The sequence below is a fragment of the Gopherus flavomarginatus genome, chromosome 9, assembly GCF_025201925.1.
Source record: "Gopherus flavomarginatus isolate rGopFla2 chromosome 9, rGopFla2.mat.asm, whole genome shotgun sequence".
Classification (NCBI taxonomy): Eukaryota; Metazoa; Chordata; order Testudines; family Testudinidae; genus Gopherus; species Gopherus flavomarginatus.
Window position 1 is genome coordinate 92,104,841 of NC_066625.1, and position 25,641 is coordinate 92,130,481.

Genomic DNA, 25,641 nt, shown 5'->3' on the forward strand with positions numbered 1-25,641 from the left:
CCCCCCTCAGGCGGCTCCCCCTCTGGCCCCCCAGCCCCTCGGCCCCCCGCAGGCAGCTCACCCTCCGGCCCCCCCAGCCCCTCGGCCCCCCTCGGGCGGCTCCCCCTCTGGCCCCCCAGCCCCTCGGCCCCCCGCAGGCAGCTCCCCCTCCGGCCCCCCCAGCCTCTCGGCCCCCCTCAGGCGGCTCCCCCTCCGATCTCCCAGCCCCTCGGCCCCCCTCAGGCGGCTCCACCTCCAGCCCCCCCAGCCCCTCGGCCCCCCGCAGGCAGCTCCCCCTCCGGCCCCCCCAGCCTCTCGGCCCCCCTCAGGCGGCTCCCCCTCCGATCTCCCAGCCCCTCGGCCCCCCTCAGGCGGCTCCACCTCCGGCCCCCCCAGCCCCTCGGCCCCCCGCAGGCAGCTCCCCCTCCGGCCCCCCCAGCCTCTCGGCCCCCCTCAGGCGGCTCCACCTCCGGCCCCCCCAGCCCCTCGTACCCCCTCAGGCGGCTCCCCCTCCGACCTCCCAGCCCCTCGGCCTCCCTCAGGCGGCTCCCCCTCCGGCCCCCCAGCCCCTCGGCTCCCCGCAGGCGGCTCCCCCCTCCGGCCCTTCCAGCCCCTCGGCCTCCCGCAGGCAGCTCCCCCTCTGGCCCCCCCAGCCCCTCGGGCCCCCTCAGGCGGCTCCCCCTTCCAGCCCTTCCAGCCCCTCGGCCTCCCGCAGGCAGCTCCCCCTCTGGCCCTCCCAGCCCCTCGGCCCCCCTCAGGCGGCTCCCCCTCCGGCCCCCCCAGCCCCTCTCAGGTGGCTCCCCCTCTAACTTCCCAGCCCCTCTGCCCCCTGCAGGCAGCTCCTCCCCCGACACCCCAGCCCCTCGGCCCCCCACAGGTGGCTCCCCCTCTTCCCCCCCAGCCCCTTGGCCCCCCGCAGGTGGTTCTCCCTCCGCCTCCCCCAGCCCCTTGGCTCCCCGCAGGCGGCTCCCTCTCTGACCTCCCAGCCCCTCGGTCCCCCGCAGGTGGCTCCCCCTTCAACACCCCAGCCCCTCGGCCCCCCACAGGCAGCTCCCCCTCTTCCCCTCCCAGCCCCTTGGCTCCCCACAGGCGGCTGCCCCTCTGACCTCCCAGCCCCTGGGCCCCCCGCAGATGGCTCCCCCTCCGGCCCCCCCAGCCCCTCAGCCCCCGACAGGTGGCTCCCCCTCCGGTCCCACCAGCCCCTCGGCCCCCTGCAGGTGGCTCCCCCTCCCACCTAGGCCCCCAGCCCTCGTTCACCTGCAGGTCTGGCTTCTGGCCCCCGCTCCCCAGTGCGAACTGGCAGTCCTGTGGGGAGATAGAGAAGAAGCTGGGCCGGCTCTCGGGGGGCAGCACCCAGGAGCCATTGGGTGTGCGGTAGGGTAGCAGCACCGGCTGCCCATCCACGTGGGCCGTCAGCTCCAGCACCGACTCCTTGATGTGGCTGATGATCTCATGGTTCTCCTCCAGCAGCTGCTCCAGCTGCTCGATGCGGTTCTGCAGCACCGAGATCTGGCTCTGCAGGTTACAGACACAGGGTGAGAGCAGCCTCCGGGGGGCAAGGGGGCCCCCAGCCTAGTGCTGCCCCAGCTGCCCCCCAGCCCACCCTGCAGGTCACAGACACGGGGTGAGAGCAGCCCCCGGGGGCTGAGGGGCCCCCAGCCAAGCGCTCCCCCAGCCGCTCCCCAGCCCACCCTGAAGTTCACAGACATGGGGTGAGAGCAGCACCCCCCTGCCCCTGAAATGCCGGGGGAAGCTGCCCATCCATCGTCCGCAGGGCACCGCAGCAGCTCCAGGGGACGCAGATTCACGCAGCTGCACTCCAGAACTAACGGGGCTCCCTGGACATTTGCTCGTCACTCTTTTCCCACAGAATGTTTAGGTTCAGTGACCCCCCCATTTTCCAGCAGAGTGGTAAGCACAAGGGCCCAGCGGAGCTGCCTGGGGAGGCCACCAGTGTAAGAGCTGCTGGGCTGATGGCCTGGCAGTGCACTCTGCAGGGAGTGGGCCAGGGGCTCAGAAGTGGGGGCTCCCCCACACCGTCAGCACTGGGGGCCTGCCATGCAGGGAGCAGAGTCAGGGTTCAGTAGGTAGCACTCTCCTCTCACAGTCAACAAGAGACCCCTATGCCCCAGGGCAGCGCTTGGGGGCACTGGGCTGCAGGGAGCAGAGTGGGGCACTCAGCAGGGGGAGCTCTCCCCTGGCAGTCAGGGCTGGCCCCGATCCCCCAGGCTGGTGCTAAGGGCACTGGGTGCAGAGGTGCAATCCCAGACAAAAAGCATGTTCAGTAAATCTGGGCAGGCAGCCAGAGCTCAGCAGCTGGCGAATGCCAGTCAGAGTCCCAAAGCCCCCTGCAGTTAGGGTGACCAGACAGCAAGTGTGAAAAATCAGGACGGGGGTGGGAGACTGTCCCGGGTCACCCTACCTGCAGTGCCACCCAGACAGGGAGCCACCAGCACTCCCCTGCCACAGACTATGCCACTGTCCAACTGCTGCCACATCCCACCCCAGAGGTGGCTGCATGTCAGTGGTGGGCGAGTAACCCTGAAATAGACTTGGCCCACACGTGGTGCACAACCCTGGGACGTTTCTTCCCCAAGGGGTCTAGGTCCTAGGGAGCTGAGATCAGGGCCGGCTTTATGAAGGGCGGGGCCCGATTTGAATGCTCGGTGGTGGTCCGGGGCTTCCGCGGCACTGAAGGATCCCCCATCGCCGAAATGCCGCTGAAGACCCGGAGCGCACCCCCCCCCCCCGCTGCCAGAGGAGTAAAAAAAAATTAAAAAGACTCCTAAGGTGTGGGGCCCAATTCCAGGGAATTGGGGGAATTGGCTTAAAGCCGGCCCTGGCTGAGACTCCCGGGCCCCCCAGCACTCAGCATCCCCAAGCTGCCAACATGCGGCTGGGTGAGCAAGGGGGGACTCCCCTGCAGGCACCATGAGAGGTCATGGCAGAGAGCCCCAGCCCCATTCCCCATCCGCTGGGGGGCCAGAGCCACTTACCCGTGGGAAGTTGCCCCCGCTCTGGTGCCGGGCAGGGTCGTGCTGCACTCGGTCCAGCATCAGGTAGAGGGAGAAGACGGCGACACAGAAGATGGCGGCTCCGCACACCGTCACCTGCTTCTTCAGCTTCATCCCGGGGCTGTGAGGACCCACCTGCCACCGAGGCAGCCAGAGAGCTAGGTCAATGCCCCACGCCAGGCCCCTCACACCCCACCGCGGCCAGCCCCCACGCCAGCCCCCAGGCCAGGCCCCTCGCCACCCCTGTGGCCAGCCCCCAGGCCAGGCCCCTCACACCCCACCGCGGGCAGCCCCCACGCCAGCCCCCACGCCAGGCCCCTCGCGCCCCACCGCGGCCAGCCCCCACGCCAGGCCCCTCGCGCCCCACTGCGGCCAGCCCCCAGGCCAGGCCCCTCGCCACCCCTGTGGCCAGCCCCCACGCCAGGCCCCTCGCCCCCCACTGCGGCCAGCCCCCAGACGGACCCCCTACCCCCACTGTGGCCAGCGCCTAGACAGACCCTCCAACCCCCACTTGCGCCAACCCCCCGACAGGCCCCCGCCCCCCACTGCGGCCAGCCCCCAGGCCAGGCCCCTCGCCCCCCAGCGCGGCCAGCCCCCAGGCCAGGCCCCTCGCGCCCCACCGTGGCCAGCCCCCAGGCCAGGCCCCTCGCCCCCCACCGCGGCCAGCCCTCACGCCAGCCCCCAGGCCAGGCCCCTCGCGCCTCACCGTGGCCAGCCCCCAGGCCAGGCCCCTCGCACCCCACCGCCGCCAGCCCCCAGGCCAGGCCCCTCGCCACCCCTGTGGCCAGCCCCCACGCCAGGCCCCTCGCCCCCCACTGCGGCCAGCCCCCAGACGGACCCCCCACCCCCACTGCGGCCATCCCCCAGATGGACCCCCCACCCCTACTGCTGCCAGCCCCCAGACGGACCCCCCACCCCTACTGCGGCCAGCCCCTAGAGAGACCCTCCAACCCCCACTTGCACCAACCCCCCTGACAGGCCCCTCACCCCCCACTGCGGCCAGCCCCCAGATGGACCCCCCACCCCTACTGCGGCCAGCCCCCAGACGGACCCCCCAACCCCCACTTGCGCCAACCCCCCGACAGGCCTCTCGCCCCCACTTGGGCCAGTCCCCCCCAGTGGGGTCCCATTCCCCACCCGGGCCAGCCCCTCAGCAGGGCTGGAGGGTCCCGAGGCCCCACAGGGGCAGGGGGCCCACGGCAGAGTCTGAACGCGCAGGGAGGAAGATGAAGGCCTCAGGAGTTGAAGGAGGAGCAGCTGGGCTTCATCATGCCTTGCCAGACCCCTGGGTGCGGCTGCCCTCCTGCAATTGGGGGGGGGGGGGCGAGTGGCCACCTCACCCAAGGGCCCTCTGCCAGCGAAGGGCTGCCAGGGCCTCGCCCTTATGCACCAGGCACGGGGCTTGGACACAGTCAGCCAGCGCACCCAGCCCACCAAATGCTATTGAGCGGCCGCCTCCTGCAGCCCTGGCTGGGCCACCCACCCCCTGGGCCGCCCCACACCCAGCCACCCCCAGCTCTGCGGCCTCACACTTAGCCCCTGGGCAGCCCCACACTGTGATGAACTAGGAATGTTCTTAATGTTTTCTCTGAATACGGTCTTGGTGCCTCAGTGTCCCCATGGCAGTTCTTAAGTATCTGGCAGAGCAAAGGGCCAGTGCCCCTAAATGCCTGGCACTCTGTCTCCTAGCAACTGATGGCCTGGGCCCCCCCTCTGCAAAGGTGCCAGCTGAAGGTGTTGGAGATAAAGGGATCAGGTGACCTCCTGGCCCGGGAAAGGGGCTGAGCAGAGAGGAGGGGCTGGGGGGGGTTGTTAGTCGGGAGCTGGCTGGGGTCAAGGAGTGAAGTGCAGATGTGGGGGGTCTGGCTCACTGCCCCCCAGAATGGACCCAGCCGAGGGGTCCGGTTCTCTGTATCTACAATCTCTGTTTTAGACCCTGTTCCTGTCATCGAATAAACCTCTGTGTTACTGGCTGGCTGAGAGTCAACGTCTGACTGCAAAGTGGGGGTGCAGGACCCTGTGGCTTCCCCAGGACCCCGCCTGGGTGGACTCGCTGTGGGAAGCGCACGGAGGGGCAGAGGATGCTGAATGCTCCAAGGAGAGACCCAGGAGGTGAAGCCGTGTGAGCTTCTTGCCCTGGAGACAGGCTGCTCCAAGGGAGAGGAGGCTCCCCAAAGTCCTGCCTGGCTTGGTGGGGAGCAGTTCCAGAGCATCGCCCGGTTACTCCCTGACACCCTGCCCCTCCCGGCTCCGCGGCCCCACAACTAGCCCCTTGGCCGCTCAACACCCAGCCCCCCTCGGCTCCGTGGCCCCACACCCAGCCCCCCCCAACTCCACGGCCCCACACCTAGCCCCTGGACCGCTCCACACCCAGCCCCCCCCGGCTCTGCAGCCCCACACCTAGCCCCTGGGCCGCTCCACACCCACTCCCCCCGCTCCGCGGCCCCACACCTATCCCCTGGGCCGCCCCACACCCAGCCCCCCTCGGCTCTGCAGCCCCACACCTAGCCCCTGGGCCACTCCACACCCAGCCCCCCTCGGCTCCACAGCCCCACACCTAGCCCCTTGGCCGCTCAACACCCAGCCCCCCTCGGCTCCGTGGCCCCACACTCAGCCCCCCCCAACTCCACGGCCCCACACCTAGCCCCTGGGCCGACCCACACCCACTCCCCCCGCTCCGCGGCCCCACACCTAGCCCCTTGGCCGCTCAACACCCAGCTCCCCCTGGCTCCGCAGCCCCACACCTAGTCCCTGGGCCGCTCCACACCCAGCCCCCCTCGGCTCTGCGGCCCCACACCTAGCCCCTGGACTGCCCCACATCCAGCCGCCCCCCGGTTCTGCAGCCCCACACCTAGCCCCTGGGCCGCTCCACACCCAGCCCCGCCCAACTCCACGGCCCCACACCTAGCCCCTGGGCCGACCCACACCCACTCCCCCCGCTCCGCGACACCACTCCTAGCCCCTGGGCTGCCCCACACCCAGCCCTCCCGGCTCCACAGCCCCACATCCAGCCCCGTAGCTCCGCAGCCCCACACCCAGCCCCTGGGTTGCCCCACACCCAGCCCTCCCGGCTCCACAGCCCCACATCCAGCCCCCAGCTCCACGGCCCCACACCTAGCTCCTGGGCCGCTCCACACCGAGCCTCCCCCCAATCCACAGCCCCACACCTAGCCCCTGGGCCGCACCACACCCAGCCCCCCCCGCTCCACAGCCCCACACCCAGTCCCCAGCCCCTCCAGGCTCCACAGCCCTGGCTGGGCCACACACCCCCTGGGCTGCCCCACACCCAGCTGCCCCCGACTCCGCAGCCCACACCCAGCCCCCCGCAGGTTCCACAGCCCCACACCCAGCCCCCACGCTCCGCAGCCCTGGATGGGCCACCCACCACCCGGGTTGCCCCACACCCAGCCCCCCTCCCGGCTCCACGGCCCCACACCTAGCCCCTGGGCTGCCCCACACCCAGCCCCCCTGGCTCCACAGCCCCACACCCAGCCCCCAGCCCCTCCAGGCTCCACAGCCCTGGTTGGGCCACCCACCCCCTGGGCTGCCCCACACCCAGCCGCCCCCGGCTCCGCGGCCCCACACCCAGACCCCTGCAGGTTCCACAGCCCCACACCCAGCCCCCAGGCTCCTCAGCCCTGGCTGGGCCACCCACCCCCTGGGCTGCCCCACATCCAGACCCCCAGCTCCGCGGCCCCACACCCAGCCCCCAGCCACCCCAGGCTCCACACCCAGCCCCCAGCCACCACAGGCTCCGCAGCCCTGTCTGGGCCACCAACCCCCTGGGTTGCCCCACACCCAGACCCCCCAGCTCCGTGGCCCCACACCTAGCCCCCAGCCACCCCAGGCTCCACACCCAGCCCCCAGCCACCACAGGCTCCGCAGCCCTGGCTGGGCCGCCCACCCCCTGGGCTGCCCCACACCTAGACCCCCCAGCTCCGCAGCCCCATATCTAGCCCCTGGGCCACCCCACACCCAGCCCCCTCCCAGCTCCACAGCCCCACACCCAGCCCCCAGCCCCTCCAGGCTCCACAGCCCTGGCTGGGCCACCCACCCCCTGGGCTGCCCCACACTCAGCCCCCAGCCACCCCAGGCTCCGCAGCCCTGTCTGTGCCACCCACCGCCTGGGCTGCCCCACACCCAGCCCCCAGCCACCCCAGGCTCCACAGCCCTGGCTGGGCCACCAACCCCCTGGGCTGCCCTACACCCAGAGCCCTCAGCTCCGCGACCCCACACCTAGCCCCTGGGCCACCCCACACCCAGACCCCCTCCTGGCTCTGCGGCCCCACATCTAGCCCCAAGCTCTTCCAGGCTCCACAGCCCTGGCTGGGCCACCCACACCCTGGGCTGCCCCACACCCAGCCCCCCCAGGCTCCACAGCCCCACACCCAGCCCCCAGCCACCCCAGGCTCCGTGGCCCTGGCTGGGCCGCCCAACCCCTGGGCTGCCCCACACCCAGACCCCCCAGCTCTGCAGCCCCACACCTAGCCCCTGGGCCACCCCACACCCAGCCACCCCAGGATCCGCAGCCCTGGCTGTGCCACCCACCCACTGGGCCACCTCATACCCAGCACCCCCCAGGCTTCACAGCTCAGGCCGCCCCACACCCAGCCCCCCAGGCTCTGCAGCACGGGCTGGGTGAGCTGTGCCCTGTGCTGCCCAGCCCACAATGATGCGCGGCGCCAGCGCTGCTCACAGACTCAGCAGAGGGGATGGGGGAGGTCTGTGGGGCCCAGCCGGGAGCCTGGCCCGCCGGGCGATGCTGCCCTGCCGGCCCTGGAGCCCAGGACACGTGCAATCAGTCTGCAGCACGTGGGTGCCGGAGGCCCTGTCCCATGCCGGGCAGAGCACAGCTGTGGCCTGGTTACCCTAATCCCGTCTGCGCTGGAGCCAGGCCGGAGGTATTTTTAGTCTGTGAAGCCTGGGATGGTGCCAGGAGCTGGGCAGGGAGCAGAGTTTTCATTACACCCTGCCCTGCACAACCCACCAGCCGGGCACACGGCACTGCCCGCACAGGAAACCGGCTCCCCAGCCATGGAGGGCACTGGATTCCCTTCCCTACTGCATTGCCACACCCCCACTCCTCTCACTGCACTACCGCACCCCTCCCCCTAGCTCTATCACCACCGCACCCCCTCCCCCCCCACTGCACCACCATACCTCGGCCCCTTCCCCCGCACTGCACTCCCCCCACACACCCTGCACCACCACACACCCCCGCACAACACCCTGCCCCTCCACTGCACCACCACAACCTCTCTACCCGCACACTGCACCACCACACCTTGGCCCCTCCCCTCCACTGCACCACCACAACCCCCTCCCCCCACACTGCACCACCACACACCTCCCCCTCCTCTCACTGCACTACTGCACCTCTCCCCTTAGCTCCACCACATCTCCTTCCCCCCCACTGCATCCCCATGCCCCCCACATACACTGCAACACCAAACCCCGGCCCCTCCCCCCACTGTACCCCCAACATACCCCCACACCCTGCACCACCACACCCCAGCCCCTCCCCCTCATCGCACCCCCCCCACCCCGACACACACACTGCACCACCACACCCGTGCCCCTCCCCCACACTGGACCACCACACATACACACACACACACACTGCACCACCACACCCCGGCCCCTCCCTCGACTGCACCGCCACACCCTGCCCCCCACTGCACCATCACACCCTGGCCCCTCCTCCACACTGCCCACACACACACCAACCCCTCCCCTCACTGCACTCCACTCCTCCATACTCACTGCACTGCCACACCCCCTCTCCCCCTCCTCTCACTGCACTACCGCACCCTTCCCCCTTGCTCCACCATCACCGCATCTCCTTCCCCCACACTTCACCACCACACCCCAGCCGGTCCCCCACACTGCACCACCACACCCCCTCCCCCTATTACATCACCACACCCTTCCCCTCCCCACAGGCTCCACCACCATGTCCCTCCCCCGCCCTGCGCCACCACACCCCCTCCTCTTACCAGGCCCAGGATTAACCCCTAAGGCAATTCAGCTGGAGTGGGTGGATCTTCTGCAAAAGCCACCCTCTTGCTCAGCCGGCCAGCTGGGCTGGGTGCAGGGACTGCTGGCGAGGGGCTCCGGCCTGGGCTCAACAGGAGGGCAGACTACCCAGTCCCAGTGCTCCCTTCTGGCCTTGCAATCAGCTTCTGGGGCCAGCGCAAGCCCTGGGGCAGGTCTCCTGGGCCTGCAAAGAGGGAGTGACCAATGCACCTGCCCTGCATGTAAGCCAAGAGCTGGCGTCCAGCCTGGCACGAGAATCACACAGCCACAGGGCAGCAGCCGGAATACGGTGGACTCCAGCCAGACGGAAGAAATGGCTCCCAGCCCTCCAAGGCACTGGGCCAGCAGCAGGAGATGCTGAGGACACCTGGGGGTGGGGCAGGGTGGCTGGCTGGTGCGCCTGTACCCCCAAGTCCACAAGTCACAGCAGCTGACACCGGGAGGCTCTCAGGGCTCCCCGCCCCCAGTCCCACTGCACACAGGGCCCAGAGGACACACTCTGGAATATGCACAGCCCCCCAACAAGGACACCCAGCTCCGCTGGGACGGGGAGGGGCTCACCAGCTCTCTGAGCAGAGCGACTTGTGCCCTGGCAGCAGCCAGCCCCATTGTGCTCTCTTCCCAGCCACACAGCACAGCCAGGGGCCTGGCACCGTCCCTGCCTTCCCGCTGCCAATTAGTCACCAGCTCTCCCCAGGGACATACCAGCTGCTCCCGCATCAAGGGGCTGCTGCCAGGACTGAGCAGCCAGCCCGGGAGGGGGCATTCCAGCCAGACTCAGGCTCTCTGGGCACCTGGAGGGCCAGGGCTCTGCTTGGCACCGGGCAGGGGCGGGAAGCCCAGAGTGGGAGCAGAAGGGAGCGTGGAACAGGCAGAGGGCAGGGTGAGAGTGGGGGACATGGCCAGTTTCCTGCCTGGGCACCAACTGCCAGCGGGGGCCGCATGGTTCTGTGCTAGGCCCATGGGCTAACACGGTTATTATGGCTCTGCACGAGGCTGAGCAGTGGGGACAGAATTTATAGATGACACAAAGTTACTGGGGTTTGTTAGAAGCAGGGGATTGTGAGGAGCGACAGGAGGCCTAGCCAAGCTAGGGGAACGGGCACCGTGACGGTAAACAAGGGTGACACGAATAATGTGCAGTGCCTATGCCCTACGATTCAGAAGGCCCTGCTCTGTTCATTCCCACTCAAGACTCTGGCAACGGCCAGTGTCAGCTGGCAGGACGCTGGGCTGGATGGACCCTTGGCTGACTTGCTGCTCTGAAAGGAACGGTAGGAGCCCAGCACAGGGAGCTGGACTGTGAGCACCCAGCCGGGTGAATCCTGCTTGGTCAGAAAGGCAGAAATGTCTGGGGGCTGAGGAGTGGGATGGAGAACAGGGTGCCCCAGTGCCCGCAGTGGCCTCCCCCGGATCTGGGTGCCCCAGGGCTGCAGGAGCCAGCAGCACTAGAGGGGTCTGGAGAAACTCCCCTTGAAGGGGGACTGGAGAGGCGGGGCTGATCCCCAGAGCGGGGACCACAGCTGGGTGTGGGGGAAGGACAAGGGGTGCTCGGAGGCTGCCGGGGGAGTCACCACGGTTCCCAGCCCGTGCTCGGCGCGGCGGGCAGGAGCGGCGCCAGGGTTTTTGGGTCCACCGGAGCAGTCTGCCGCCCTCCCGAATCCTGGGCCCCCAGGCGGCCGCCTAAATGGAAGCACCGGGCTTGGCGGCGGGGGCCGGGTCCCCCGGGAGGCTCACGGGAGCGATGGACATTGCTCCAGCCTGGCCAGGGGCGCAACCCCCCGCCGCAGGGACCCGGCGCTGCTGCTGCAGGGGCCGGCGGGCCGATCGGGAGCTGTCCAGCCCGCACCGCGGCCGGCCCGCCCAGAGCCCCCGGGGTCCCTCCGCCCCCGGCCCGCAGCGCAGCCCGCGGCGCCAGGTGCGAGGGGCGGACCGGGCCCGGCTCCCCCTTACCTCCGCCCGCTGCGGAGCGGCCCCGGCAGGCCCGGGCCCGGCTCCGCTCACATCCCCCGCCGGGCCTGGCCGGGCCGGGCTCCGGTCCCCGGGCGCCCCCGCTCCTGGGCCGGCCGCGGCCTCCCCGGCAGCTGCCGCCTCCGCGCCCCGGGCTGCGCCGGCTGCTGGGTCTGGCAGGAGGCTGCGAGCCGGGATGCGCCCAGGCCCCTCCCCGCCGCCGGTCCGCTCCTCCCCGCCTGTCTGTCCGCCCCCCCCGGCTGTCTGTCCGCTCCTGTCTGTCCGCCCCCCCCGGCTGTCTGTCCGCCCCCCCCCCCGGCTGTCTGTCCGCTCCTGTCTGTCCGCCCCCCCCGGCTGTCTGTCCGCCCCCCCCCGGCTGTCTGTCCGCTCCTGTCTGTCCGCCCCCCCCCGGCTGTCTGTCCGCTCCTGTCTGTCCGCCCCCCCAGGGCAGTCTGTCCGCCCCCCCCCGCCTGTCCGTCCGCCCTCCCCCGGCTGTCTGTCCGCTCCTGTTTGTCTGCCCCCCCCCACTGTCTGTCCGCTCCTCCCCGCCTGTCCGTCCGCCCTCCCCCGGCTGTCTGTCCGCTCCTGTCTGTCCGCCCCCCCAGGGCTGTCTGTCCGCCCCCCCCCGGCTGTCTGTCCGCTCCTGTCTGTCCGCCCCCCCCCCCGGCTGTCTGTCCGCTCCTGTCTGTCCGCCCCCCCAGGGCTGTCTGTCCGCCCCCCCCCGGCTGTCTGTCCGCTCCTGTTTGTCTGCCCCCCCCACTGTCTGTCCGCTCCTCCCCGCCTGTCCGTCCGCCCTCCCCCGGCTGTCTGTCCGCTCCTGTCTGTCCGCCCCCCCAGGGCTGTCTGTCCGCCCCCCCCCGGCTGTCTGTCCGCTCCTGTCTGTCCGCCCCCCCCCCGGCTGTCTGTCCGCTCCTGTCTGTCCGCCCCCCCAGGGCTGTCTGTCCGCCCCCCCCCCGGCTGTCTGTCCGCTCCTGTTTGTCTGCCCCCCCCACTGTCTGTCCGCTCCTCCCCGCCTGTCCGTCCGCCCTCCCCCGGCTGTCTGTCCGCTCCTGTCCGTCCGCCCTCCCCCGGCTGTCTGTCCGCTCCTGTTTGTCTGCCCCCCCCACTGTCTGTCCGCCCCCCCCGGCTGTCTGTCCGCTCCTGTCTGTCCGCCCCCCCCGGCTGTCTGTCCGCTCCTCCCCGCCTGTCTGTCCGCCCCCCCTAGGGCTGGCTGTGTATCCACCCCCCCGATGTCTGTCCGCCCCCCTGTCTGTCTGTCTGTCCCCCCGTCCCAGCTATCTGTCCGTCCGCCCGCCCCCCCAGCTGTCTGTCCCCCCCCCGGCTGTTTGTCTGCCCCTCCCTGCCTGTTTGTCTGTCCCCCCCCGCCTGGCTGTCCATCAGCCCCCCCAGCCTTTCTGTCCGGCTGTCTGCACACCCGCCTGTCTGTCCGCCCCCTCGACTCTTTGTCTGCCCCCCCGGCTGTCTGTCTGTCTGCCCCCGCCCCGCCTGTCTGTCCGCTCCCCCCCCGCCTGTCTGTCCGTCTGCCCCCCCGCCTGTCTGTCCGCTCCCCTTGGCTGTTTGTCTGTCCGCCCTCCCTCCCCCGGCTGTCTGTCCACCCCCCTCCCCGCCTGGCTCTCTGTCCACCCCCCCGGCTGTCAGTTCGTCCCCCCTGCCTGTCTGTCTGTCTCCCCTCGCCTGGCTGTCCATCCGCCTCCCCAGCCTGGCTGTCCGGCTGTCCGCCCCCCCCGCATGACTGGCTGTCCGCCCCCCCCCAGCTGTCAATCCATCCCCCCCGCCTGGCTGTCTGTCCGCCCCCCCCCTCCCTGGCTGTCAGTCCATCCCCCCCAGCTGTCAGTCCGTCCCCCCCCCGTCTGTCCGCCCCCCCGACTGTCGGTCTGTCAACCCTCCCTCACGGCTGTCTGTCCGCCCCCCATCCCCCGGCTGTCTGTCTGTCCACCCGCCCTCCCGGCTGTCTGTCTGTCCACCCCTCCGGCTGTCCACCCCCCCAGCTGTCTGTCTGTCCACCCGCCCCGGCTGTCTGTCTCTCACACACACACCCCTGCTGTCTCGTCCCTTAGCTGGGAGAGTCATTTCCCCAGTGTGCAGGGGGAACCCTCCAGGCTGCCAGGGAACAGGGAAACCACAGCGAGGTCCCGGTGTCAAGCCAGTTGGAAGGGAAGGCAAAATCTGAGATTCAGAATCCCCCTTCCCTTGCTCCCCTCAGGGTTAAACAAGAGAGTTCTGGACCCAGCACCACGCACAGCTCCAGCCAGCGGTGGATTAGCCACTGGGCCAACAGGGCCCATGCCCAGGGGGCCCCTGCACCCTGTCCTCAGTCCACAGCTGGAGCGCTGGGCCGGGAAGGGGGGGGGCTGCAGGCAGAAGGGGCGGGGAGGCCCTCACTTACTGTAGCCCATGGGCCCCACAAACCCCTAATCCGCCTCTGGCTCCAGCCATTGGAGAGAAATGAGGACTGTGACAAAGTGGGGTTTTATTCATCTTATGTTGCATGTGAGTCTTACTGTCCTATACTAATACTGTGTGTGCCTCAGTTTCCCTATGTGCTGCACCAACACTTTGGCGGTGGGATCTGGGTGTGTGATTTTCCTGAGGCCCTTAGGGCAGGTGAGGCTGCCCAGATATTTGCACCTATGTAACCTGAGACCCAGGAGGGGGGTATGGAGGAGGGGCATGAAGGCGGGTGTCAGCAGTTGTGTGGCTGGAGGCTGGCAGTCTGTGTGGGGGGACAGGAAGAGGGGGAATCCAGGGCGTCTGGCCCAAGATTCCCAAGATGGACTTGGCTGAAAGTCACTGGTTTCTGTGCTAACAAGCTCTGTTCTATGCTGTGTTCCTGTTGACAAATAACCCTTCTGTTTTACGCTGGCTGAGAGTCACGTCTGACTGCGGAGTTGGGGTGCAGGGCCCTCTGGCTCCCCCAGGACCCCGCCTGTGCGGACTCGCTGTGGGAAGCGCACGGAGGGGCAGGGGACGCTGAATGCTGCGAGGTCAGACCTGGGAAGGTCGAAGCTGTGGAACCTTCTTGCCCTGGATACATTATGCTCAGACAGAGGAGGCTCCCGCAGAGCCCTGACTGGGTTCGTATGGAGCAGTTCCAGAGCATCACCGGTGTCTCCGTGACAACTGGTGGTAGCGGTGGGACCAAACTGCACCCAGTGGACAAAGCATCCTGCAGAAGTGACTGGGGAGCAGTAAAGCAAAGGGGGATTAGTGAGAGGCAGGGGTGCTGGAGGCTACGAGAGGTGTGGTTCCAGGAGGCAGAGGAGCCTACAGCTTAACCTCCTAGAGAGAGTGGACCCCCCCCCAAAAGCTGTTGCACTGAAGTGGTTCCTCCCAGGGACCGTGGGGAGCTGAGAGAGCACAGGCCTGTGTGTCCGTGACTACTTGGGAACAGCGTGGAGATGGCCTATAACCATCTTCTTAAGAAGGACATTGTAGAGCTGTGCAAAGAGCGAGGGCTGCGCATTGGAAAGTTCACCAAGGCACAGCTGATTGCTCAGCTGGAGGAGAATGATCACTCTAAGGAGCCGGTTCCTGACCCAGCTGGGGCCTCGAGAGAGGCTGGGAGCAGCCAGGCAGCCCCAGGATCATCCTGGCCACCGACCCAACCAGGGATGTGGGAGGGGCTGAAAGCAGCCAGGCAGCCCTAGGATCCACCTACCCGACCAGCAGGGGATCTTCCAGACCCAGTTGCCTGGTTGGTGGAGCTGAGAGGGTTGGAGTTGGAAATGGAGCTGAAACTGAAAAAGCTGGAGGACCATAAGAAGGAACGGCAGGACCGTGAGAGACCAAGGCAGCATGAACTGGCGATGGCGGAGCTGAGAAGCAGAGAGGCTCCTTCCGTGGAGTGGGTTGGGCCCAGGGGGGCTAAGCCCGCAGGGAACTCCAGTTTAAGGAAGGGGATGATATAGATGCCTTCCTCACTGCCTTTGAGAAGGCCTGCAATGTGCACCAGGTTGACCCTGCAGACAGGCTTCGGCATCTCACCCCCTTACTGGGTCCCAAAGCCATAGGGATGTTCAGCCAGATGGATGGGGTGGAAGCAGGGGACTGTAACAATGCTGGTTCTGAGAGTGCCAATTCAGGACCAATTGCTCAAACAGGGCAGTCACAGCCCAAGGCTGGGGTTTTCCACCTCTAAGGCAAACCAAACCAGCCAGACAAAAAGGACTTCGGTTTCACCCCACTGGCTAACCACAAGTCACACAAGCAATTTCCTTAGACACTCCAGTCTCCCAGTGTCACCACCAGTGCCACCCGTCCTGGGGATGAATGGTTATGAAAACCAACACCCCAGTAAAAGAAAAAGGTTCTCTCGATTCCAAAGGACCAAGCCCCAGACCCAGGTCAATATACACATCAGCTCTTACCCACAAATCACGCTGTTGCCAATCCTTTAGAATTTAAAATCTAAAGGTTTAATCATAAAGGAAAAAGATAAAGATGAGAGTTAGAATCGGTTAAATGGAGTCAATTCCATACAGTAATGGCAAAGTTCTTGGTTCAGGCTTGTAGCAGTGATAGAATAAACTGCAGGTTCAAATCAAGTCTCTGGAACATCCCTTGCTGGGATGGGTCATTCAGTCCTTTGTGTAGAGCTTCAGTTTGTAGCTACATCCCTCCAGAGGTAGGAAGCAGGATTGAAGACAAGATGGAGATGAGGCATCAGCCTTTATAGTCTTTTCCAGGTGTAAGAACCTCTTTGTTCTTACTGTGGAAAATTACAGCAAAATGGAGTCTGGAGTCAAATGGGCAAGTCCCTGCATACTTTGCTGAGTTACAAGGCGTATCTGCCTTCTCTCCATGGGTCAATTGTGTAGCTGATGGTCCTTAATGGGCCATCAAGCAGGCTAGGCAGAGCTTGTCTGGGATGTCTCCCAGAAGCACAGCACAAATTTGAAATATAGACAGTATAGAGCCAATACTCATAACTTCAACTACAAAATTGATACAGACATACAGACAGCATAATCATAACCAGCAAATCATAACCTTGTCTTAGACACCTCATTTGACCCCCTTTATACAAGACTTGGTGCCATTACAGGACTTTGGTTGCAACCACGTTCTATATGGTCCCAGTTCAAATCAATAACGTGACAGGGACTATGAACTGTTCAAACAAACCCTGCTGCACAGGTTTGAGCTGACCCCCGAGGCGTACAGGAAAAGGTTCTGGGGTGTGCAGAAGACCCAGGGGATGACGTATCTGGAACTGGTCACGCTGATGGGGGAATACACCCACAGGTGGGTGAATGGGGCTGGGGCCCAGACCCAGACTCAGGAGGACGTGATTGAACTGATGGTGCTGGAGCGACTATATGAACTCTGTCCCCTTGACCTGAGGATGTGGCTGGTGGACAAGAGGCTGAAGGACCTGCACTGTGCAGGGTGGCTGGCTGACAAGTTTGTAGCCAGCTAGTCAGGATATGGAATCCCAGGGGGACAGGCCCACATCAATGCAGAAGGGGAGTCTCAAATAAATCCCTCCTGAGAGGCACAGCCTATACGCCAGGTGACCGACCGGCCCCAGGGGAGCAACGGGATCTGAGGTGTAATTACCGTGGGCATAGCAGCCACAGATGGGCCCTGGGCCAAAAGCTCAGGGACTGGATGAGCAAACCGAGCCCTCACAGGGCTGACTGGGTGGGGGCTCAGCCGGAGGAGGGGCTGGCTCCTCAGGCAGGAGGGGCTGGCAGTTTAGCCTTGGCCCAAGAGCAAGGAGACTCCCAGGCCAGCTCCTCTGCGGGGGCCTGATGCTCAGGATTCAAAGTTCTCAGTCTACTGAGTGGGGGTGGGGTGGCCCCTGAGGACCGAGTGCCTCATTCCCCTGGAGGTGGATGGGAAGCAGGTCACAGGGTACTGGGACATGGGTGCTGAGGTGACGCTGGCCTGGCCTAAGGTGGTGGCCCCAGACTGGGTGGTGCCCAACACCTACCTGACCCTGACAGGGTGTGCGGGCCCCTGTTTAAGATACCTGTGGTGAGTATACATCTGAAATGAGGGGCCAAGGAGGGGCCCAAAGATGTGGGGATGCACCATCAGTTGCCAACCAAGGTGCTGATGGGGGCTGACCTGGCAGATTGACCAGGTGGCCCCCAGAGTGCCCTAGTCATCACCCATAGCCAGAGCCAGCGAAGAGCACTCTGCCCTGACACCGGGGCCGGTGCCTTGCTGGGGGTGCAGGTCCCTACCCCAGTGGGAAAGGAGCCACTGGGGAAAGGACTTGGCGGGGCTGCGGCCTCGGACCCAGCCAGTGAGAGGGAGCAGGTCCCCACCCCTTCCCCAGCCGCTGGGTTCCAGGCTGAGCTGCAGAAGGATCCCTCCTTGGAGAAGCTGAGGGAACTTGCTGGCCACAGCGCTGCAAACCCCATTGGAGAAGGCTGCTGGGAGAGATTCCTGCAGGAGAAGGGATTCTTGTACCGGGAATGGGCTCCCCAAGGGGAAATGGAACCATGGGGGAGCTGGTGGTCCCCCAGAAGTACTGCCACAGGCCCACAATATCCCTCTCTTGAGACACCAGGGAATCCAACAGACCAGGCAGAGGCTGCTACAGAACTTTTACTGGCCCGGGGTCTTTGATCTCGTCCAGCAATACTGCAGGTTCTGCGACCCTGCCAGAGGGTGGGGAAGGTCCAGGACAAAGGGAAAGCAGCTTTGAAACCCCTGCCCATCACAGAGAAGCCTTTCCAGAAGGAGGCCATGGACATAGTGGGACCCCTCAGCAAGGCAGTTCGGACAGGGAAAAAAATACATTCTGGTGGTGACAGATTTCGTTACTCATTATCCCGAGTCAGTGGCCTTGTCCTCTATCAAGGCAGACACTGGTAGATGCACTGCTGACTGTTTTCAGCAGAGTGGGGTTCCCCAGGGAGGTCCTTACAGACCAGGGCTCCAATTTCATGTCAACCCTGCTCCAGTGCTTGTGGGGGAAGTGTGGGGTCCGACACACCTGGGCCTCAGCGTATCACTCTCAGTCCAACGGAGAGGTTCAATGGGACCTAAAGATGATGTTAAAAACCTTTGTGGACCAGCACATGCAGGAATGGAACAAGTATTTACCCCACCCGCTGGTCATGTACCCGGAAGTGCCCCAGGAATCATCTGGGTTCTCTTCTTTCGAGTTGCTGTATGGGAGGAGAGTGAGGGAACCCCTGTACTTGATGAGGGATGAATGGGAGGGGAAGGCCTCCCCCGATGGAGAATCAGTGGTGGAGTATGTACTGATTTTCTGGGAAAAGCTCGCTGAGCTCATGGACTTGTCTGGGGAGAATTTAGCCAGTGCCCAAGGGAAGCAGAAGGTTTGGTACGACCGCTCAGCACGTGCCTGTTCCTTCGCCACTAGGGATCAGGTGATGGGTCTTATTCCCATGAGAAAGAACAAACTACAGGCTGCCTGGGACAGGCCCTTTAAGCTCATCAAGCAGCTGAATGAGATGAACTATGTGGTGGAGCTGTCTAACCAGCAGGGGCGGCTCTAGGCATTTTGTTGCCCCCAAGCACGGCAGGCAGGCTGCCTTCGGCGGCTTGCCCGCGGAGGGTCCTGCGGGAGGTCCTCCGAAGCCGCGGGACCAGCGGACCCTCTGCAGGCAAGCCGATGAAGGCAGCCTGCCTGCCGCCCTCGCAGCGACCGGCAGAGCGCCCCCCGTGGCTTGTCGCCCCAAGCACATGCTTGGTGTGCTGGGGCCTGGAGCCGCCCCTGCTAACCGGGCTCACAGCCACCAGGTGTACCACGTCAACATGATGAAGCCGTACTGGGACAGGGAGCATTTGGTACTGGCCGTGTGTGGCAGTGGAAGGAGCAGGGAGATGATAAAATTGGATGGGTGGGGTTCTGTGGCCTGCCTTGTGCAGGAGGTCAGACTAGATGATCAGATTGGTCCCTTCTGACCTATGAGTCTATGATTCCCTGGTGGATCTGTTCCCTGAGATAGGGTCTGGCCCTTGGCTGGAATCAGTTCCCCTCTCTGACCTGCTAACCCCCACTCAGGAGGCAGAGATCCGAGGGGTGCTGGGTTCCTACCAGCAGCTGTTCTCCAACCGGCCTGGGCTCATGACCTGGCTGTCCACCAGGTGGAGACAGGAGCCCACCCGCCTGTAAGATGCTCCCCTTTCTGGGTCACTGGAAAATGGCCCAGAACCTGGAGAGAGCGGTCAGTGACATGCTGGCTTCAGGGGTGATCCAGCCATCCGCCAGCCCCTGGGCCTCGCCTGTGGTGATGATCCCCAAGAAGGATGGGTCAGTCTGGTTTTGTGTGGATTACCAGAGGCTTAATGCCATCACCAAGTTCAATGCCTGCCCCATGTTGAAGCTGACAAGGTTCTAGACAAGAGCCAGACAACCAGGAAAAGGCATTTCAAACCTTGGCAGCAGCTTGAAGAGGGAGGGGAGGTCTCCTGGCCGCAGGGAGCTGGAGGCCTGTCAGGGCCGACATAGGCAAGGCAGTGTCTACGTGTGTGCTGCGCCGACCCCCAGGCATGGCCCTGGCTCATCACTGCTCGGGGGCACAAAGGGGCTCAGCCATCGGTGGGAGGCAAACTGAAGTGCAGCCACATGCACGGTGACTTGGCTACGGTGACCTGGCTTTGGCATGTAGCCCAGGCCCAAGAGGAAGGCAATTTCCTCCCGCCTCCGCCCCGATTCTCCAGCTCAGGGAAAGGTGTCAGGCAGCTGTCTGACGAGCTGGCCTGTGGCGAGACCCAGGGCTCCCCTGCGGGACTGCCAGAGCAGCTACGGCCATGCAATGCCCTGTGCCACGTGACTAACAAACCCTCCTTGGTTTGGAAGAGGCTGCCTGGGGTCACTGCAGACACTGGCCCAGGTGCTGTGATCCCTGGTGAAGGCAGCGAGTTTCTGCCAGGCAGAGCTCATGCTGTGAAACAGGAGGCTGGAGCCCAGAGGCTTGGGCTACCCTGAAGGAGGAGGGGATCCCTGGGGGGACTGGCACACTGAAGGGGTGATTCCAAGGGACAATTTAATAGCAGAGGCACCGAAGAGATCCTGGGGATCCGTGACAGCACAGCAGTACAAAGCACAGCGGGAAACTGGGGCATTCATTGGCAACATACAAATCTTACCAAGCTTCACACTCGTCACAGCATGCACCTGTCGGCCCTGCTATGCTCAGACTGTAGCTCCGGGGGGCAGGTGGATGTGGCTGTACAGCGCCTGGCACAGTGGAGCCCTGACCAGGGCCACTGGTGCTATGGCCACACACGGAGTCCAGAACGTCGGTAAATGCTGGGGCTGGCCAGCTCCAGGCACTGGGAAGGCCTTGTCAGCACAGAGGGCAAGGCCCTGCCTAAGACACGATATGCTGGCCCCTGCCAGAGCCATTTCTGGTGCCTAGAACTGAACACAGCTGTCTTAGCGAGGGGCACAGCCCATGGCACTGGCTGGCATGGCCACAGCCGGATTTCCAGTCACACGGGTGCGGCTGCCCACCCTGGGAGCATGTATACAGATCAGGTGCCAGCCAGAGACTGTCTTGGGCCGTCAGTCACACAGGCATGTGCCTAGCTCCATGGATACCCGTGGCCCAGCCCCGCGGTGAGGGGCTCCCTGTGTGCTGCTGGTCTGAGTAACTGGCGCCCTGGGAGCGTGGGGCTCTGGGCACAGCTCTCTGGGCTGCAGAACACGTCTGTGTCCTAGTGCCAAGCAGCTTCTTCTGCCTGGCCGCCCATGCCCCGGACCCAGGCTAGGCCGACCCCCAGGCTCCTGGCAATGCACAGAAAGACCAGGGGTGGGGCTCTGGCAGCAGCTTTGGCTCCGAGGCCCTCGGGAGCACCCTGCAGGGGCAGAAGGGGCCAGTTCGTCTGAGCAGGTCCCCACAGAGGCTGTTCCCCAGGGACCCAGTGCAGGCCCTGCAATCCCTTTGGGTGCCGCAGCACTGACTGGGTGAGGAGGGGGGGGTTTTTATTCCAGAGGAAATACTCCCCCAGAGCAGAAGAGAAGGGCTTGGCCCATCTGTCCCACAGCTTGACAGCTGGGGCAGGCACAGGGGATGGAGCTGCACAGGCTGGAGACCCTACGGTCCAGGGTCTCTCTGCACCCAGGAGGCAACCAACAGCCTGGGGCTGGCCGACGGCGATGGCTGGAGCCTGTGCTGACCCAGGCCATGGTGGAAAACGAGTCCACGGGTGGTCACACCGGGCGTTCACAGTGCCGCTGGGGGCAGTCGGCACTGGTGTGGGCTCTGCCCAAGGGTCCTAGGCTGACAGCTCCAGCCCAGGGCAGCGTCTCCTGGCCTGGGAGCCCGTGGTCTGTTACCGCTGCCTCTTGCGGATGCTGATGAGCTCCTGGTGAATGGTGCTGAAGCTGGGCCGTTTCCGGGGATCGTACTCCCAGCACCGCTGCATCAGTCTGTACACGTCCTCAGGACACTGCTCGGGGGGGTCTAGCCGCACCCCTGGGGAGAGACGCAGCAGGCTCAGGGCACAGGGCACCCTGCCCCCAGGGCTATAGAGAGCTGGAAACACCCTCAGCCTCTGGCAGCTGCTCACCAGAGGGGATCCCCTGGGCAGCATGGCTCCCTCCCCGCTTCTGCCACAGGCATGATGGTGCCCTGGGGTGGGGGCAAGGGCGGCTCCAGGCTGGCAGCAGCCCAGGCACGTCCTGCTCGTGGGGAGATGGGGGCCTGGCGGGGCAGAGCCTGCTCACCTTGCTCAATGGCTTCGCGTGTCTGGGTGTTGCTCAGATTGGAATAGGGGATGGCGCCCAGGCTGAAGGCTTCCCACAGCAGGATCCCGAAGCTCCAGACGTCGCTCTCTGAGGAGTAGCGGCCTGGGGAGAGGGGGGCTTCAGGCAAGGGGCAGGGAGCATGGAGACCTTCAGCCTCTCCCCAGGTGCTCCAGCCCCCTTGGGGCTCCTAGGCAGGCACTCACTGTGCGGCAGCCTGGGCAGCCCCCACTCCCTGCAGAGACGCCATCCTGGGTCCAACTGGGACGCAGCATCTGACCCCCCTTCCCATGGCCTCCTGCTGCCCCAGCCAGAGGGATCCAGCTGAGGGGACACCAGGAGACCAGCCACCCCGGGTAAATAGCCACAGGCAAAGGGCTGGGCAGGGCTGTGGTGTGCCCACGCCCGCTCGCCGTGTGGGGCCTGAGGGAAGCACGAGGAGCCGGGTGGTCTAGGGGACTCGTAGCCAGGACTCCTGGGTTCTTTCTTGCTGTTGGCAAGTGCCTTCCGCTGGTGCCGTGCGTGGTGCTAGGCGGCCTTGGCGGCCTGCAGAGGGCACCAGCTCAGCGTGACCGAACTGGGAGCTGCAGCAAGCAATGCTGTACCATAGTTCAGTGCCTCTGGCGCCGTCCATTTCACAGGAATCTGCTTCATGCCTCCTGTGGAGGCGTAGATCCCGTCCTCCTCCTCCCGCGACATCCCAAAGTCACTGATCTTCAGCAAGTTCTTCTCCGTCACCAGGCAGTTACGAGCTGCGAGGTCCCTGCGGGAGAGGAGCAGCTGAGCGCCAGGCCCTGCAGCCCACCAGGCTACTGGCTACAGAGACTCTGGAAGCCCCAGCCTTGACCCGCTCCTCACCCATGGCAGGTGGGCCCCAGCAGGCCAAGGGCACGAACGGCTTGGAGAAAGTCGACCCGCCTGAGGACCCCTACCTAGCCCATCTCCCGGGGGGCACTAGGGCCTGCTGGCAGAGGAGGCAGAGAAGTCAGGACTCTGGGCTCTAGCCGCAGCTCCAGCTCTGTGGGAGACACCGTCCCGGGGCCCCAGTCCCCATCTGTCACATGGGACAAGGACGCTCCCTTCCATGGGGAGCCCTGGGGAAGGAGGGCTGCAGAAACATGGTGACCCCAGACAGGGACGCCGCCAGGTCTCTGGGGAAGGGCAGGGCATTAACCCAGCGGGTATCTCACAGGAGCCTTCCCAGCTCTCAGGACAGGTACTCGCTGGCAGACCATGGGCTGGTATCACCCACAGTGTCCAGCATACTCAGGGGCCCCGAGCGCAGCTGATATCCAGGCAGTGACTGGGATGCTCGGGGCCCCCAATCCCAGCTGGGGTCTGGGCAGCACCCGGGGCACTTGGGGGCCCCGATCTTGGCTGGGGTCTGAGCAGTGCCTGGGCCACTGGGGGACCCTGATCTCGGCTGGGGTCTGGGCAGTGCCTGGGGCATGCGGGGGCCCCTATCACAGCTGGGCTCTGGGCAGTGCCCGAGGCACTGGGGGCCCCGATCGCGGCTGGGGCCTGGGCAGCGCCCGGGGGCCCCTATCACAGCTGGGCTCTGGGCAGCGGGGGCCCCTATAACAGCTGAGCTTTGTGCAGTGTCTGAGGCACGCGGGGGACCCTGATCTCGGCTGGGGTCTGGCCAGCACCCGGGGCACGGGGGGGCCCTATCACAGCTGGACTCTGGGCAGCGCCTGAGGCACTGGGGGCCCCAATCTTGGCTGGGTCTGGGCAGTCCCCAGGGCATGCAAGGGCCCCGAGCTCAGCTGGGCTTTGGGCAGCGACTGGGGCACATGGGAACCCCGATCTCGGCTGGGCTCTGGGCAGCACCTGGGGGCTCCTATCACAGCTGGGCTCTGGGCAGAGCCTGGGGCCCTGGGGGCCCTGATCGCAGCTGGGGTCTGGGCAACGCCCAAGGCACGCGGGGACCCCTATCACAACTGGGCTCTGGGCAGCGCTTGGGGCACTAGGGGCCCCGATTGCGGCTGGGGTCTGGGCAGTGCCCGGGGCACGCGAGGGCCCCTATCACAGCTGGGCTCTGGGCAGCGCCTCGGGTATGGGGGGCCCCTATCACAGCTGGGGTCTGGGCAGCGCTGGGGGCACTGGGGGCCCCGATCTCGGCTGGGCTCTGGGCAGCACCCGGGGCACTCGGGGGCCCCAATCACAGCTGGGCTCTGGGCAGCGCCCGTGGCACTGGGGGCCCCGATCTCGGCTGGGGTCTGGGCAGCGCCCGGGGCACTTGGGGGCCCCTATCACAGCTGGGCTCTGGGCAGCACCTGGGGCACTCGGGGCCCCGATCTCGGCTGGGCTCTGGGCATCGGCCGGTGGCCCCTATCACAGCTAGGCTCTGGGCAGCGCCCGGGTCATGGGGGGCCCCTATCACAGCTGGGCTCTGGGCAGCGCCTGGGGCACTCGGGGCCCCGATCTCAGCTGGGCTCTGGGCAGCACCTGGGGCACTCGGGGCCCCGATCTCGGCTGGGCTCTGGGCATCGGCCGGGGGCCCCTATCACAGCTAGGCTCTGGGCAGCGCCTGGGGCATGGGGGGCCCCTATCACAGCTGGGCTCTGGGCAGCGCCCGGGGCACTCAGGGCCCCTATCACAGCTGGGCTCTGGGCAGCGCCTGGGGCACTGGGGGGCCCCTATCACAGCTGGGCTCTGGGCAGCGCCCGGGGCACTGGGGGCCCAGATCTCAGCTGAGGTCTGGGCAGCGCCCGGGGCACTGGGGGCCCGGATCTCGGCTGGGCTCTGGGCAGCACCTGGGGCACTCGGGGCCCCGATCTCGGCTGGGCTCTGGGCATCGGCCGGGGGCCCCTATCACAGCTAGGCTCTGGGCAGCGCCCGGGGCATGGGGGGCCCCTATCACAGCTGGGCTCTGGGCAGCGCCCGGGGCACTCAGGGCCCCTATCACAGCTAGGCTCTGGGCAGCGCCCGAGGCACTTGGGGCCCCTATCACAGCTGGGCTCTGGGCAGCGCCCGGGGCACTCGGGGCCCCTATCACAGCTGGGCTCTGGGCAGCGCCCGGGGCACTGGGGGCCCCTATCACAGCTGGGCTCTGGGCAGCGCCCGGGGCACTTGGGGCCCCTATCACAGCTGGGCTCTGGGCAGCGCCCGGGGCACTGGGGGCCCAGATCTCAGCTGAGGTCTGGGCAGCGCCCGGGGCACTCGGGGCCCCTATCACAGCTAGGCTCTGGGCAGCGCCCGGGGCACTCGGGGCCCCTATCACAGCTGGGCTCTGGGCAGCGCCCGGGGCACTTGGGGCCCCTATCACAGCTGGGCTCTGGGCAGCGCCCGGGGCACTGGGGGCCCAGATCTCAGCTGAGGTCTGGGCAGCGCCCGGGGCACTCAGGGCCCCTATCACAGCTAGGCTCTGGGCAGCGCCCGGGGCACTTGGGGCCCCTATCACAGCTGGGCTCTGGGCAGCGCCCGGGGCACTTGGGGCCCCTATCACAGCTGGGCTCTGGGCAGCGCCCGGGTCATGGGGGCCCCTATCACAGCTGGGCTCTGGGCAGCGCCTGGGGCATGGGGGGCCCCTATCACAGCTGGGCTCTGGGCAGCGCCCGGGGCACTGGGGGCCCAGATCTCAGCTGAGGTCTGGGCAGCGCCCGGGGCACTGGGGGCCCCTATCACAGCTGGGCTCTGGGCAGCGCCCGGGGCACTGGGGGCCCGGATCTCAGCTGAGGTCTGGGCAGCGCCCGGGGCACTGGGGGCCCAGATCTCAGCTGGGCTCTGGGCAGCGCCCGGGGCACTTGGGGCCCCTATCACAGCTGGGCTCTGGGCAGCGCCCGGGGCACTTGGGGCCCCTATCACAGCTGGGCTCTGGGCAGCGCCCGGGTCATGGGGGCCCCTATCACAGCTGGGCTCTGGGCAGCGCCTGGGGCATGGGGGGGCCCAGATCTCAGCTGAGGTCTGGGCAGCGCCCGGGGCACTGGGGGCCCGGATCTCGGCTGGGCTCTGGGCAGCACCTGGGGCACTCGGGGCCCCGATCTC

General features: G+C 66.4%; 2 protein-coding genes across 8 annotated transcripts in view; both read right to left on the bottom strand.

The window, feature by feature from the left end:
* MAN2A2 (mannosidase alpha class 2A member 2) overlaps positions 1-11,051 on the bottom strand; it is a 37,209-nt gene extending 26,158 nt beyond the window's left edge. For 2 of the 6 annotated variants that reach the window (XM_050967211.1, XM_050967210.1), the window contains exons 1-3: positions 9,591-10,149; positions 2,976-3,128; positions 1,237-1,494 (exon numbers count right to left, since the gene is read on the bottom strand). In XM_050967211.1, coding sequence (XP_050823168.1) covers positions 1,237-1,494; positions 2,976-3,128; positions 9,591-9,749 — 570 coding nt within the window. In that variant the 5' untranslated portion in view covers positions 9,750-10,149. Of the gene's footprint in view, positions 1-1,236; positions 1,495-2,975; positions 3,129-7,689; positions 8,010-8,989; positions 9,214-9,590; positions 10,150-10,982 lie in introns of those variants that run through there. The other 4 variants (XM_050967213.1, XM_050967214.1, XM_050967209.1 and 1 more) reach the window with 4 other exon arrangements.
* Positions 11,052-20,875: 9,824 nt separating this feature from the next.
* Positions 20,876-25,641, bottom strand: part of FES (FES proto-oncogene, tyrosine kinase) — a 46,678-nt gene continuing 41,912 nt past the window's right edge. For both annotated transcript variants that reach the window (XM_050967222.1, XM_050967220.1), the window contains exons 17-19: positions 22,260-22,417; positions 21,637-21,759; positions 20,876-21,385 (exon numbers count right to left, since the gene is read on the bottom strand). In XM_050967222.1, the coding sequence (XP_050823179.1) occupies positions 21,243-21,385; positions 21,637-21,759; positions 22,260-22,417 (424 nt within the window). In that variant the 3' untranslated portion in view covers positions 20,876-21,242. The remainder of the gene's footprint in view (positions 21,386-21,636; positions 21,760-22,259; positions 22,418-25,641) is intronic.